General features: G+C 36.9%; 1 protein-coding gene and 2 long non-coding RNA genes across 3 annotated transcripts in view; 1 reads left to right on the top strand and 2 right to left on the bottom strand.

Annotated features, from left to right (window-relative positions):
* Positions 1-117, bottom strand: part of LOC125787387 (uncharacterized) — an 842-nt gene extending 725 nt beyond the window's left edge. Inside the window, exon 1 of the long non-coding RNA XR_007429278.1 lies at positions 27-117. This is a non-coding gene — a long non-coding RNA (uncharacterized LOC125787387). The remainder of the gene's footprint in view (positions 1-26) is intronic.
* LOC125787388 (uncharacterized) lies at positions 31-11,449 on the top strand. The gene is made up of 3 exons (XR_007429279.1): positions 31-73; positions 10,713-10,909; positions 11,325-11,449. It is a non-coding gene; the product is annotated as an uncharacterized LOC125787388 (long non-coding RNA).
* LOC103039974 (elastase-1-like) lies at positions 10,416-15,453 on the bottom strand. The gene is made up of 8 exons (XM_007237668.4): positions 15,334-15,453; positions 15,107-15,204; positions 14,523-14,623; positions 13,382-13,507; positions 11,658-11,794; positions 11,340-11,482; positions 10,723-10,872; positions 10,416-10,595 (listed from the first exon to the last, which is right to left on the bottom strand). Exons 1-8 carry the CDS (start codon positions 15,371-15,373, stop codon positions 10,584-10,586), a joined length of 807 nt encoding a protein of 268 aa, XP_007237730.2. The 5' UTR covers positions 15,374-15,453; the 3' UTR covers positions 10,416-10,583.

Raw genomic sequence — 15,453 nt, 5'->3', positions numbered from 1 at the left:
CTTTCTTCCTGTCATTATTTTTCCACCACACTACGTGGAGCCGTGCAGAAACCCTGCAGTGCGTCCACAGCAGGTACTGCCATCCAGTTAACTACCTTGTTTATATACATTTAGCTATTTAATCATGTTCGTTTCATTCAGTCTTAATGTCCAGAGTCCATTAAGACTGAATGAAACGAACATGATTTAAGTGGATATTGAAACACCCAGGTGCTGTTTGGTTGATAAACCGTTCAGTTTGGAAGTTAGAAGGCTTGCTGGGTACTTAGCTTCATCTAGTTAGTGTTAGTTAGCTAGCGTTGGCTAGCTATGGTAAGATAGCTAGATAAGAAGCTAGCTATGTTATCTTTTAACTGTTAGTTTATCTATTCTTTCGATAAGTTACCTCTCTCTGCTCTGCTGGGTGGGCGCGTTGTTTGGCTCGTTCTGTGCAGCTCACAGCTGCTGCTGTTACAGTACCTCCAGTCAGACGGTCTGTACATCCCAGTTGTTCAGAGGAAAAATTAAAACGGAGGAAAAAAGCCTCGGACTTCAGCTTATTTGTCCGGCACCAATGGTCCAGACTCAAAACCCTCTCCTCCACAAAGTCCTGGTCTAGAAAGTGCTCGCCACTAACCCCTAGCATTGCAGCTCAGAGGATTCTCATGCTTCAGCGCCGCTAGCCACCGCTGAAGAACAGCTGTCTGAGGCGAGGTATAAAAGTGAACCTTTTTCTCATTCTTCACCTTATAAAAGTATACTATACCCAGTATTACTACACCCAGGGGCAATACAAAAGTGCCCCCCGCTTTGCATTGATTTTTGGAGAGGCAGTAAGAGCAAAAACTGTCCCTGTCCTGTTGCTGCTGTCTCCCGACACCCATCTACTGTCCCGCGACACTCACGTACTGTCTCGCGACACTCACGTACTGTCTCGCGACACTCACCTACTGTCCCGCGACACTCACATACTGTCCCGCGACACTCACGTACTGTCTCGCGACACTCACGTACTGTCTCGCGACACCCATCTACTGTCCCGCGACACTCACATACTGTCTCGCGACACTCACGTACTGTCCCGCGACACTGGCCTGCTGTCCTGCGGAGCTCTTTAACTGTCCTGCGAAGCCTTTTATCTGTACCGTGGAGCTTTTTAACTGTCCTGCGAAGCTTTTTAACTGTCCCGTGGAGCTTTTTAACTGTCCTGTGGTGCTTTTTAACTGTCCTGTGGAGCTTTTAACTGTCCTGTGGAGCTTTTTAACTGTCCTGTGGAACTTTTAAACTGTCCTGCAGTTTTTTTTGTAGACCTAATTAAGCAGATTAAATCAAATTATACAATGCAGACGTGGCAAGCAGTTATCCAACACTTATTAAACAAAGTTAAGTTATTACAATTTTGTTGTAGATGTATCATAGAATTTTGCTTGACGTTTACTTTAGGAGTTCAGGGGTACATGTTTACCTTGGTGGATGAAATGCAGATAGGAGATGAGTGCAGGTGTTGCTGTGAATTCAGAGGATTTAAAATACAGTAATCATGCTGATAAACTGTGTGTCTATTACTATTTCACCCAGTAACATTTGATCTCTCTCTATACCTCTTTAATTCTGAGAACACAGGGGGAAAAGTTTAAACCAGAACCTAAGAAAAGTGGTTTTCCCACTGTTTATTACAGCAGGAGAGGATTAAAAGCACAGTAGTTGCTCAGGTGACCAGCCAACGCCGCTATAGCCAAAAAAAGTTTAATCAATAAAATACTAAAAATATTTTAAATGAATAAAAAATAATTAATATAAAATAAAAACTCATTTAAAACACAATCAAAGGCTATCTGATAGTTCGCAGAATGATATCTGTTTCAGTTTCAAATAATTGAAACAGCTCACCAAAACCTCAACCTATCTGACAATATTTGATTCAATTTACAGGTCCTCACTCTTAATTTAATCTTAATTTATTTAACTAAACTGAGTTTTAATTTTTAGCCTCGCGCTGAATTCAGCTCCGCACTGAGAGAGAGAGAGAGAGAGAGAGAGCGATATGTGAATGTGAATATGTGAATTTAATACCGTACATTTAACTACACTTGACAGGACCTTATTTATTACAATAAACCTTATTTATTTATTTTTTTAATTAGCAATGCCGCGCGCACTTTCCTTATGATTGACGCTAAATCCTTATAACCGTTGGATCCAAACTGTTATATTAATGTTATATTAATAACCTTTTTCGTTTCTATGTTTTGAAATTCGTTAGATTATATTTTTGTCAACATTTTTGGTTTATTTTTGTTTGTTATTTTTGTAATAATAATAGAAATCTAGCAGGCGTATTATATTTGTGTGAATAACATGAAATGTTTAAAATGAATACAGACATGTAGAAAAAAACGAAGACAAGCTGTAACCTAGATATAAATAATAATATCTTAATAATAATAATATAATAATAATAAATAATATGATATCGTCCATCGGCACAACCCTAATTGTAACTAATACAAGTACACAGTACACAGATGGGATTTTGATGGAATAGGCCAGTGTTTCTCAATCCTGGCCAAGGAGGCCCACTGTCCTGCACTTTTTGGAGTTGTCCCTGTTTCCAATACACCAGACAATCAGCTGTCAATTATTGTGTTAATGTGGGGCTGTCAAAGTATGACAATTAATAAAATGTGCAGGGCAGTGGCCCTTAAAGACCAGGATTGAAAAACAGTGTAATAAGCAATAGAATAGGCTCTATCAAAAGACCACAAATTAAACGGTGTCACTGAAATCGTTTCATACCTACACTGCAAAAATCTAAATATCAGCAATTGAAATGATATTTTACATTATTTAAGTAATTCAGAGCCCAAAACAAGCACATACGTTTTTTTCATGATGTGTGTGTATAATTTAAATCAAGGGTGTTCACTTGATTTATGAATTTAAGTGTAATGCAAACACCTAGATTTTATTGATTATTTTTAAAGAAAATTTACCAAGAAAAAAATAAGCAAAATGCTATGCAAACACTTTAACTAAAATTTACACTTTAACTAATTTAGACTTTAATAGAATGCAGATAAACAATAATAAACGAGAATATAGCATAAAAAAATAATTTATTAATTAGACCAGGGATGGGCAACTTCCATGATGGAGAGGGCCACATTTTTTTCAGCATGACCATTGGAGGGCCACATGACCTCGCACTTCAAATAATTGAATATGAAAAACGCTACAAATGATTTTCAATAAGAACAAATTTTATATGAATTTATATCTGTATGTTTACAGCGCCAACATTTATCAACAACTATTTTCTGCATATTAATGCATTTTAATACGGCAAAAGACAAACCGTTTGCTTAAAAAAAGTGCAAAAAGGAAGTCCTTCATATCAAAGAACAAAAAGTTTGCTTAAAAAACTGATTGCAAATACAGTAGTTCCTCTGTGTAAAATAAGTTCATTATAACAAGTCCTTCATAAGCAACATAGACAAAACATTTGCTCATAAAAGTGCAAAAGGCATTTGAACTTATTTATAACAAAGAACAAAAAAGATTTAAAAACTGATTGCAAATAGCTCATTCAATAATAGCAGAAAACTAGACCACAGGGCGCCCGTGCCCGCTATTGTTTGTCAAAAGTAGAATTACATTATTTTTATTATTATTATTTTTTTTTATTATGAAATTATGAAATTATTTTTGATCTATTCGCGGGCCGCACTGAGTGATGACGAGGGCCGTGTGCGGCCCCCGGGCCGCCAGTTGCCCATCCCTGAATTAGACTGTTCCAGGAACTTATATACAGACACACATAAGTAGTGTAATGTGTGTGCAGACATGAACAAGGTCGTTACCTGTGTCCATATTAGTTATTAATTTAAAGTCGTATTTTTGATATTTGATATTTTGTATTATGACACTGGAAATATTATATAATAGATTTGATGGTCAAATCTAGGGGAATTATCTCATAAGTTTTAAGTCGTCTCAAAAAAACTAAGATAAGACACAATGTATCACATTGCGGCACAGTTAAAAGCTCCACAGGACAGTTAAAAAGCCCTGCAGGACCGTTAAAAACCTCCTCGGTACAGTTAAAAACCCCCACGGTACAGTTAAAAAACCCCACGGTAAAGACCTCCACGGTACAGTTAAAAACCTCCACGGTACAGTTAAAAACCTCCTCGGTACAGTTAAAAACCTCCTCGGTACAGTTAAAAACCCCCACGGTACAGTTAAAAACCTCCTCGGTACAGTTAAAAACCTCCACGGTACAGTTAAAAACCTCCTCGGTACAGTTAAAAACCTCCACGGTACAGTTAAAAACCTCCTCGGTACAGTTAAAAACCCCCACGGTACAGTTAAAAAACCCCACGGTAAAGACCTCCACAGTACAGTTAAAAACCTCCTCGGTACAGTTAAAAACCCCCACGGTACAGTTAAAAACCTCCACGGTACAGTTAAAAACCTCCACGGTACAGTTAAAAACCTCCTCGGTACAGTTAAAAAACCCCACGGTACAGTTAAAAACCTCCACGGTACAGTTAAAAACCTCCACGGTACAGTTAAAAACCTCCACGGTACAGTTAAAAACCACGGTACAGTTAAAAACCTCCACGGTACAGTTAAAAACCTCCTCGGTACAGTTAAAAACCTCCTCGGTACAGTTAAAAACCTCCACGGTACAGTTAAAAACCTCCACGGTACAGTTAAAAACCCCCACGGTACAGTTAAAAACCCCCACGGTACAGTTAAAAACCTCCACGGTACAGTTAAAAACCTCCACGGTACAGTTAAAAACCTCCACCGTACAGTTAAAAAACCCCACGGTACAGTTAAAAACCTCCTCGGTACAGTTAAAAACCTCCACGGTACAGTTAAAAACCTCCTCGGTACAGTTAAAAACCTCCACGGTACAGTTAAAAAACCCCACGGTACAGTTAAAAACCTCCACGGTACAGTTAAAAACCTCCACGGTACAGTTAAAAACCTCCTCGGTACAGTTAAAAAAACCCACGGTACAGTTAAAAACCTCCACGGTACAGTTAAAAACCTCCACGGTACAGTTAAAAACCTCCACCGTACAGTTAAAAACCTCCTCGGTACAGTTAAAAACCTCCACGGTACAGTTAAAAACCTCCACGGTACAGTTAAAAACCTCCTCGGTACAGTTAAAAACCTCCACGGTACAGTTAAAAACCTCCACGGTACAGTTAAAAACCTCCACGGTACAGTTAAAAACCTCCTCGGTACAGTTAAAAACCTCCACGGTACAGTTAAAAACCTCCTCGGTACAGTTAAAAACCTCCACGGTACAGTTAAAAACCCCCACGGTACAGTTAAAAACCTCCACGGTACAGTTAAAAACCTCCACGGTACAGTTAAAAACCTCCACGGTACAGTTAAAAACCTCCACCGTACAGTTAAAAAACCCCACGGTACAGTTAAAAACCTCCTCGGTACAGTTAAAAACCTCCACGGTACAGTTAAAAACCTCCTCGGTACAGTTAAAAACCTCCACGGTACAGTTAAAAAACCCCACGGTACAGTTAAAAACCTCCTCGGTACAGTTAAAAAACCCCACGGTACAGTTAAAAACCTCCACGGTACAGTTAAAAACCTCCACGGTACAGTTAAAAACCTCCACCGTACAGTTAAAAACCTCCACGGTACAGTTAAAAACCTCCACGGTACAGTTAAAAACCCCCACGGTACCGTTAAAAACCTCCACGGTACAGTTAAAAACCTCCACGGTACAGTTAAAGAGCTCTGCAGGACAGTAGGAGAGTGTAGCGAGACAGTAGGAGAGTATCTCGGGACAGTAGGTGAGTGTCGCGAGACAGTAGGAGAGTGTCGCGTGACAGTAGGTGAGTGTCGCGAGACAGTAGGAGAGTGTCGCGGGACAGTAGCAACAGGACAGGGACAGTTTTTGCTCTTACTGCTGCTGGATTTTTGGTTTGGATTTTATTATCTGTTGAGGAACTGAATTACTGTAGACTCATAGTTTATGTTAGTGAGGCGTTCGGGAACCAACCTCGTCAGGTCACTTTCAGCGCTGGGACAAGATGGTGCTGCGCTTACTTAAAATAATGACATTTAGATTGTTTATTATTTTAATTCAGTTTCACTGACAGCTGTTAAACTTATCAGATTTGTTAGAGTGAAAATACATCTTGTGAATTATACTAAATACTTGAAGTGTTTCATGTCCACTTTAATTTAGCCATATTGGAGCCACAGCATCTTAATCAGACTTTGACTAGGCCACCCCAAAACCTTCATTTTGTTTTTTTAAAGCCATTCTGAGGTGGACTTGTTTGTGTGCTTTGGATCATCATCAAGTACGCCTAAGCTTGAGGTCACATGGCCAGACATTCTCCTTCAGGATTGTCTGGTAAACAGCATAAGTCCTGGTTCCATCTATTACAGCAAGTTTTGCAGCAATAATGGGAGATTCTATTGATCAAGCATTCTTCAGCATCACCTAGATGAGTGACTAGGCTGTTTATAATTATTACTGCTTATAACTGTAACTGTATTTTTAGTAGTATGACTGTAGTGTTAAAAAAATATGGGACAGAAAGTTGTATTTTGTCCCATGACTTTTGCCATGATTGCAGTGTCCAGTGACCAACCTCATAATTTATATTCCTAAAATGAGACTAGGCATGGCATCAGCCACCCACTAATCTTACAAACAAAATATATGATATTTTGTCACTACTCAATGAAAACTACATTACTGGCTGAATTCAAATCTGCACAAAATATAAGAAGCAAAAACTCAAGTGAAATTCTATTTTTAAGTCAGACATTCATGTTGGGAATCTTTACCCTGAACAAATGAATACCTTTAACGCTTTTTCGTGCCTAACTGAGTGTAGCTGATTTAAACTAAAGTCAGATAACATTTGATTGATTAAGGACCAGCTGATTTTCTCTCAGATGAACTAAACTGCAGTATAACCTGCCAGGGAGCAGGAGTGCTGCTGTGGTCTCTCGGCTGATTAGGGATTGAGAGGCCGATAAGCTCAGGCTTGGCTTGCTAACTGAACTATATCCCTCAGGGAAACCTGTTTCATGTGTGAAAAAGCTGTGTTGCATATGAACAGTTAGTACATGTTAGAAATGCAGTAAATATGACAGTCTTACATGAACACTAACAGTTGATTTAACACTGGCACATTTACTTTATATCAGCTGAAATGTATATTTGGGTATGTAGCTTTATATATCTGTGTATTTGTAAATTTGTATTATGCAAAATGTGAGTATAATTATGTCAAGTATGACATGGTGGTTACTGTAAGACACCTTTTTTTCTTTAATCTTTTTCTTTTTGGTTATAGTAAAAAACACAACACAAAATACACCCTGTTAGCTTGGATGTATTTGCATCAGTGTTGGGAAGGTTACTTTTAAAATGTAATCCCTTACAGATTACTGATTACATCACTCAAAATGTAATTTGTAACGTAATCAGTTACATTACTTCAAGTGAGTAACGTAATCTGATTACTTTGGATTACTTTAAATATTGTCATTTTTTTAAGCCTGAATGAATGTAGCAACCACATCTTGCATATTATCCTTTTATTTTTCTTTCCAGTTAACAAATAGAGAAACAAATAAAACAGCCTTTTCAATCACCCTATAAAAATACTTATGAAACCATTTCATCAAACTATTTTATGAAACACTTCTATACATTGATGAAAAAAATCATTAAAAACCATTAAAAACCAAACAATGCAACAACAACTGTAAGCTTTGCAGGTTTGCCAATTTCTGGCGGTGGATTATCTAGGGGTGAAAATCACAAGATTCATTATGATATGTTATGATTATTTTATTCAGCGATACGATAATGTACGATACCTCAAATTATGTCACGATACGATACGATTCGGTTCAATACGATTTTTACAATCTGTTCCTTTTCTAAGAACTCCCAAATGCAAACAAAATATAATTTGAATGTTTTATTATTAAATGTCAATTGCAGTGTAATCATAAAAAGTAAACAATCATTCACTTCAACACTTTAATTTTCATTCTTTAGGTTCCATTTGAGAACATCAAATGCAGAAGAAAATGTAAAAAAAAAAAAAAAAAAAAAAGCGCCTGTTATAATTAGAGTTAACAATGTGTGTATGGATGTTGGTGATGTATAGTCAATCATTCTCTACATTTCCTGATTCAGTAGGGTCTTGACAAACAAATTACAAAATTGGTCATTTATAGCACAATGCATTAAAGATTTCCACTGCATTATATTTCCCCATTGTAATGGTAAAAAAAATTGTAAATTTCCCCATTGTGGGATTAATAAAGGATTATCTTATTTTATCTTATTAGGTGTCCACCAGGCGTCTCCAAAGTGTTCAAAACCTCTCAAGATACACAAGTAAATCTGTCACTATACAACAACAGTTTGTAATATGTTTGTTTGTTTGTGATAAAATAAATTAATGTCTATGTCAGAGTAATATTAATATTTTTTTGATGAAATGACACAAAATCACACGTATGCGCGCTGTGGGCGCACCTTTGTTTACCAGAGGCATTTTGGTGACAAGCTGTTAGGCATGCCCCACCCCCAGCCATTAGGAGACCAATCAGGGCAAATTACGTACCAGTGTTTTCGTCTAAGGGTGGACTATTGGTTGAAATAGGTGTCAATCACTTTTGTGACCCTGGAGAAAGGCTATGACCTGATTTGATTGGATTGGATTGATCCAGCGCTCACGTTATTGGTTCAAAAGACGATCACTCAAGAAAAATAGTGGTTTGTGGACCAATAAAAACCACAGAATCGACAAGAGGACATCCTTAGCTGTATTCACATACAACTTTACGTGAAAACATTACATGTGTGGTCGTTAGGAGTTTGAGAATATGACGTTGCGGTTGCGCTGAAACTAAACGCATGTTTGTGAGGAGAAGTGAGCAGGCGAATAAAGGACTTTATGGATATTTTACCTGCGGTTCAGTGCTGTATTGTGGATGCTGTGATAGTAAGTGATTTTTCTATAATCTTATATGATGTTATTTCACATATTAATAATATTTTATAAGGCTATTTTGTTGGGGAGGCGTGTTTCACATGTAAACAATGTTTTCAGTTGGAGATTTCTGGCGACTGGTTTCATGTAGATGTAAATTTGCGTGCAGGTAGTTAAAGTAATACTAAAGAATATGAGTTGGTTAGTTGGTCGGTGTGTTTAGAATATTTTACGCCTTTAAGCATTCTACTTTACATAGTCAGAATGGGCCCGCCGACGGGCCGCTAGAGGGCGCTTCTGCAGTGAAAACATTCTGATCGAAGGTTGTGAATCATAGAATATTCTGATGTCGTGATTTATGTGAATGTGATTGCGTTTTGTCAGTGTTGGATTGGAAGACCAAAAATAGGAAAGTACCGCAATGTAATCCATTTATTTTAGCAGAGTAACTGTAATCTGATTACCATTTACTGAAGCAGTAACTGTAACGGATTACAGTTACTCATAATTTGTAATCTGATTACGTAACGCCGTTACATGTAATCCGTTACTTCCCAACACTGATTTGCATGTATAGTATTAGTTTGTGACTGCAGAGAACATGTAGTAAAATGGACATTTAAAACAGTTATAAAACAGAATAAATATGCATTTTTAAGACTAAAATGTGCTGATTTGCCTAGTAACCACAGTATATGAGAATATATGAGAATTATATAAATGAGATGATTTGACTAGCACTGTGCTTAATTTGATTAGTTTTTTTGAACACATGAACCAACCTGTATGGCACATAGTCAACACCACTTAGTGCATAGTGGTCACTCAGAGGAACCACAAAAGAATTCACACCCAAATCTGTCTGTCTATCTATATCTGCTTTAGTTTAATGATTTATAATTTTTCCATATCAGTAAATATGACATTTTGAAAGAAATTATGTCTGTGACTGGAAGGGTTAAATGTCATTGTAGAGTACAGTGTGATTACCTTTTATTTAATTTATTAAAAGTTGTATACATAATGCAGTCATGTGTGATACAAAAATGTGCCATTCTGTTTCATATTGTTCAGATTTTCTTTTTTTTATGTGTATGAACTATTATAACATGAATTATTATAATATTAAGCTTTGTTCTATATTCTTGGTATAGCTCTTATCTCTGCCTGTCAGAAAGTGGATTAATATCTGGATGTTCTTGCAACCAAAAATACTGATTGAAACCTATATATCTGAAAAACAATCTGTTTGTAATTTGACCGCTCATGTGTGTGTCATATATATTTTATATATTTTTTGTGTAATATTGGTCTTTTTGTGCATGGTTTTATGGGGTTAAGCCGGTATTTCACATTTGCTGCAAAATAAAATGTCATTGTGTTGAAATAATAAATAGTATTTTCACAAATAAGCATAAAATACTGTTATTGTTCTTATTTAGATTGTATTTTTATTTATCTTTGTAGTATAGAGAGCATATATTAAAGTAACAGTATGTAATGCAAAATTGAAACATTTTCACAATGTTCACATGACGTGATTCCGATTCTGATATGTGATCTTCAGGATGCTCCTTTCTGGCTCTCTTTCATTTATTGCATGATCTGAAAGAAATATCCATACAATAACTTAATATGAAGAATTAACATTAGCATTTCACTAAATTCTCTTAATCCAACTGTTAATAATACTATGTTTAATACTGTATTTTTGTGCTTTAGATATACATACACTCTCCAGCCAGCTAATGTAGGCAGACACTCGGGTGAAGACAGTAGGCTTTCTCTGCACGTTGCAGCCTTGACCAGAAACGAAACTGGTGACTCCGTGGACGTAGTACTTTCCATTGACCTGGCAGTTCAGAGGGCCTCCAGAGTCACCCTGCAGAAGAGGAGAGGAACGTGGAAATGAATTATTTGTGAGTAGAAGCAGATTACAGTATCACTAATACTAATATCCGTCTGTGGAATATGAATAAAATTTACTTTCCACTTCAGTATAACTGCTTAATTCAGACATCAATCTTAAAAATAAAGTCTGTAGGTATTTTGACTAGACTTAACATGCTGGAATAACCAAAACTTCAGGGAAAAAAAAACTTTTTTGCTGCAAGCATGCCATGTCTGCCAAGAACCAGCAGTTTTTATGATGTCGTTATTCAATAATTTAAAATACCTCAATTTATGCAGTTTAAAATGTTAACATCTAGAGATAAAAGCGTGTATGTAGGGCCAGGTCTTGGTCTTACCAAACAGATCGTTCACGCAGTGTTTTCATGGATATGTATTTAGAAAATTATTTCAAATCGTCCAACCCCAGTACCATTATTACAGGTGAAAAGACTATACCTGGCAACCCGAGAGACTTCCACCTCCAGCACACACCATGGTAGGCTTAACAGAACCCCCCCACCAGCTGCTGCTGGAGCAGGTCTTGTGGTCCACCACAGGCAGGTAGGCCTGCTTCAGGTTAGAAGAGAGGGATCCACCAGCTGTAGCCATATCAACAAACAGGAGGGCAGTAAGACACACCAAACAAGAAACACCAGTGCATTATAATAATTAAGTAAGGGTTAGAAAACAGACGGATTGTATGAAGGGATAAAACGTTGAGTTAGTTAAAGTAGGGCAATCCTGGCAACCAGATGATGCCCAGTTAGTACTCACTCTGAGTGCGGCCCCAGCCGGTGATATAGCAGGGGTTATTGTGGGGCAGGACCTGACCAGAGGGAGGCAGAGAACCCAGCTGGACGTAAGAGTTGAGAGTGGCGTCAGAAGCCAGACGAAGCAGAGCGATGTCATACCTGAAACAGGAGATAAATTACCCAGAGACTTTCATTTTAGCTGAATGTGTTCTGTTTTAGAAACTAGAGGAATTTGAAAGCAATTCATATTGGGATAGACATCTATAATATATTAAGTTATTAGTATTCATAAGCATTTAATACTGTATCCTAATTATACATTCAGTATTAATACAATGGAATTACTGTTTAGTGTAAAACTTGACCTGTGAGTAAAAGTAACATGACAAAAGTCATGGAACATTAGTATATAAATTGATTGTGAAGTGTTACCTCAGGGGGCGGCTTGGAAATACCCACATGTGTATAAGTTGTGAGATGCAAGGTAATAGTTTAGAATTTTTCATTATAGTTTAATTTTATTTCATTTTGTCTTTATCCCGTTCATTTTTATTTTGAATAGTTTTTAGAGTGGGTTTGCTGTTTTTTGTTTTTTTTTTTTAGCTTAGTTTTAGTTTAGTTTTCACTAGTTTTAGTTTAGTTTTCACTAGTTTTAGTTTAGTTTTCACTAGTTTTAGTATAAGTTTTAGTTTTTTCATAGTTTGGGTTATTTGTGAGGTGCAGGATTTAAAACGTTATTGAGTAATAAGAAACTCTACAAAAGAAAAAAAGATAGAAGCCTTAAGCCCAAAATGCATGTTATATTGCTGCTCAAAATAGCATATAGACTAGAACACACATGACCATGAAAATAAAAATGTGAGATCACATCAGGGAGCTAAATCTGAAAAGAAAAAAAAAAAACAGAAACCCAATAAACTCTGGATCTTTTAACTTTAAATATTTAACTTATTTTGAACAAAATTACCAACTCAAAAATAAATAAAGAAATGTAATGCCCAGCACTAGATACAAGTACAGCTTTTTGGCATATCAGTGCAGTAAAACTAACTTTACTGTACTTTACATGCTGTATATAACATCAGAAAGTGAACTCAGTAAACTCAGTTGTCTAAAATGTATTTCTTTTAGGTTTTGTGTGTGTGTGTGTGTGTTTGCCAAAGAGAGAGAGAGAGAGAGAGAGAGAGAGAGAGAGAGAGAGAGAGAGATTTACAAGTGCATCCTCCTGCTTGCTGTGTTTTAATTAAGCAGCAGTTATTTGGTCACTGTTGAAAGTAGTGCTTTATGATTGTGTGTTCCGGACCTTGCTTCTCTTTTGGGAAGCGACTCAGAGAGTCCAGCTTGTAAAGGTACTTGCAGTTATGTGGCATCTCAAATTCCACATATTTCGCGCTCATATTCTAGTCACTCGCGCTCATAGTGACTACCATAAACTGCACTACTGTGCTGCACTATTTTGTACAAATAGTAAGTAATCTTGCTATACATCTCGAATTGAAGCTTATTTTAAGGCTACATTGGATCTACTACCTAATTAAAATCGTAGCCGTAATATGTCCTAATGGTTTATTATTCAGTAACTACAATGCAGCAAAGTAGCTGATTATTTAAACAGTATAAATGTTTTTGACTTTTTCTCTCCAGTAGTCTCAGAACCTTAATAGCAACTTTTAATCTGGGACTAGCTCATCAGTCTTTGTAGAAGCCTCGACATCAAACACTGGTGCAATTGAACAGGTTACTTACCCATTGGAAATCATGTTGGAGTTCCAGTTGGGGTGAACATAGACCCGACTGACTGAGATGTACTGCTCCTTGCCTTCGTGCTGAGAGATGTTATGATCTCCGAGCACAACGCGGAATGTCCTTTGCCTGCAGGTACATACAGAAGACATTTGTATTTGTAGGTTTTTGCATGTCACACACAATTAAGGTACATTTAAAGCATCCAGGAATTCGAAAGGTTTACTGCTTCTGCTATATTTCACATTCTGGGGGTATTAGAAACACCGAAGCAATTTTTAAAGGTCACTGCAGCAGTGATGAGTAAAGGGGATGCCAGTACCTCCACATAAACTATTTCTAGGTAGTGGAAGCCTTTATTAATCCTGAAGTCAAGGTTACAGGAGCATAGAAAAGGGACAATGAAGATAGCAAGGCATAACCAAACATGTTTTGTTTTTGTTAAATAAAAATAGAAATTTGAGCAAGATTTTTTTGGTGTCCTTGGAAACTCTTATTTTTTTGCACCTAATATAAGAGCTGAATGCTATGGAAGCCCATTTCCGCCACCTGAAGAAAAAAAACGTTCTCAACTAAGTCATAATTATGAGATAGAAAAGTCATAATTATGGGATAGTAAGTCATAATTATGAGATAGTAAGTCATAATTATGAGATAGTAAGTCATAATTATGAGATAGTAAGTCATAATTATGAGATAAAAAAGTCATAATTATGAGATAGTAAGTCATATTTATGAGATAAAAAGTCATCTCATAATTATGACTTTCTATCTCATAATTATGACTTTCTATCTCATAATTATGACTTAGTATCTCATAATTATGACTTAGTTGAGGACGTTTTTTTTCTTCAGGTGGCGGAAATGGGCTTCCATAGAATGCAGAACAAAAACAGGGCTAATTATAAAAGACTGAAGCAAGTTGTAACTGTTGATGTAAATATGAGTACTTTAGATTAAAACGTTTAAATCTGCTTCCACCATATGTTCAGGTAGTAAGTTTCGCTTCTTAAAAATGGTGCTCTGTTACATTCATCAGTATAACATGTATTTTATATTATATCTATTGATCTTTTGTGAATGTAGGACAGATCCCAATACTGAGTATTGTATCGCAGTATTGTACAAGTGGCGATGGCCATACCTATCCACACAGTGGGCTGCTGTCATCACCCAGCCTTTCTTGACCAGGGTTCCACCGCAGGTGTGATGGTATGAGCTGCCAGATAGAAACTGGAGAGAGATCTGGAGAGAGGAAAGAAGATCGCATAGCGTCACTGGAGTGTTTGTATATCCTTCCCCTTGGCTTATTTTTACATGTACTTGTTTATTAGGGATGCACAGCAACTGTAATTGGCAACTTAAAATATTTGCCCAAGGAAGAGAAAAAAACATTTCTACTGTTTGGCCAGAGTAAGCAAAAAGACTAAATAGGTTATAAATAACTAACATTTTTTATTACACGATCAAATTGCAACCAATGTGAATTTAGGCACTCCTTGTATATTGACATATTTGTATTTTCACTGTTTTTTATTGTTCTGTGTTTTAAAATATATACATGTATTTTTATTGTGGTTTGTAATTGCTTTTTCTTTCAAAATCAAGGCAAAAGTATTCCAAAATTATAGAAAAGCGGCCTTCAAACAATTGTTTTATTTTGTTTGGTTTCTGTTTTGACCACAATTTTGATGCATCCATATTGAAGTAGTGAAGTTGAGAAGTTACCTGCCAGGGCCATGAGTGTGGTTTTGCAACTTCACCGCCCACAACTCTTCCCTCCACTTCTTCCAGGAAGCGGGGCTGGAGATCCTCATCAGCAAGGGCTGCAGAGATAGACAAGACAAATTAAACACCGAGTAAATGAACCAGAACAAGATGCAGTGGCTCTTTCACACTGGACTGCTTCAATCCAGATCAGGTCCGTAAACAGAGGTGTGTGGAAGATTTCTTACCCAAAGAGGCGAGAGCGGTGAGCAGGAGTAGCTTCAACATGTCTGCAGCGCAGCAGGACACTTTCTCCTAGGCCACCTGGTGCCTTTATAGTAAACGTGTCTGATGAGACAGCACATTCT

This window comes from Astyanax mexicanus, chromosome 24 (genome assembly GCF_023375975.1).
Source record: "Astyanax mexicanus isolate ESR-SI-001 chromosome 24, AstMex3_surface, whole genome shotgun sequence".
Lineage (NCBI taxonomy): Eukaryota > Metazoa > Chordata > Actinopteri > Characiformes > Acestrorhamphidae > Astyanax > Astyanax mexicanus.
Note: the sequence above shows the minus strand (reverse complement) of the source record. Positions and strands in the feature narration are given on the sequence as shown.

What these genes read in the sequence shown, in the direction of transcription:
- LOC103039974 (XM_007237668.4), bottom strand. Translation starts at nt 15,373, where the DNA reads ATGTTGAAGCTACTCCTGCTCACCGCTCTCGCCTCTTTGG. An exon ending in TCCAACATGATTTCCAATGG is followed by an intron (nt 11,795 to 13,381) that starts GTAAGTAACCTG and finishes CTCCTGTTTCAG; the next exon opens with GTATGACATCGCTCTGCTTC. An exon ending in CGGCTGGGGCCGCACTCAGA is followed by an intron (nt 11,483 to 11,657) that starts GTGAGTACTAAC and finishes ATATGGCTACAG; the next exon opens with CTGGTGGATCCCTCTCTTCT.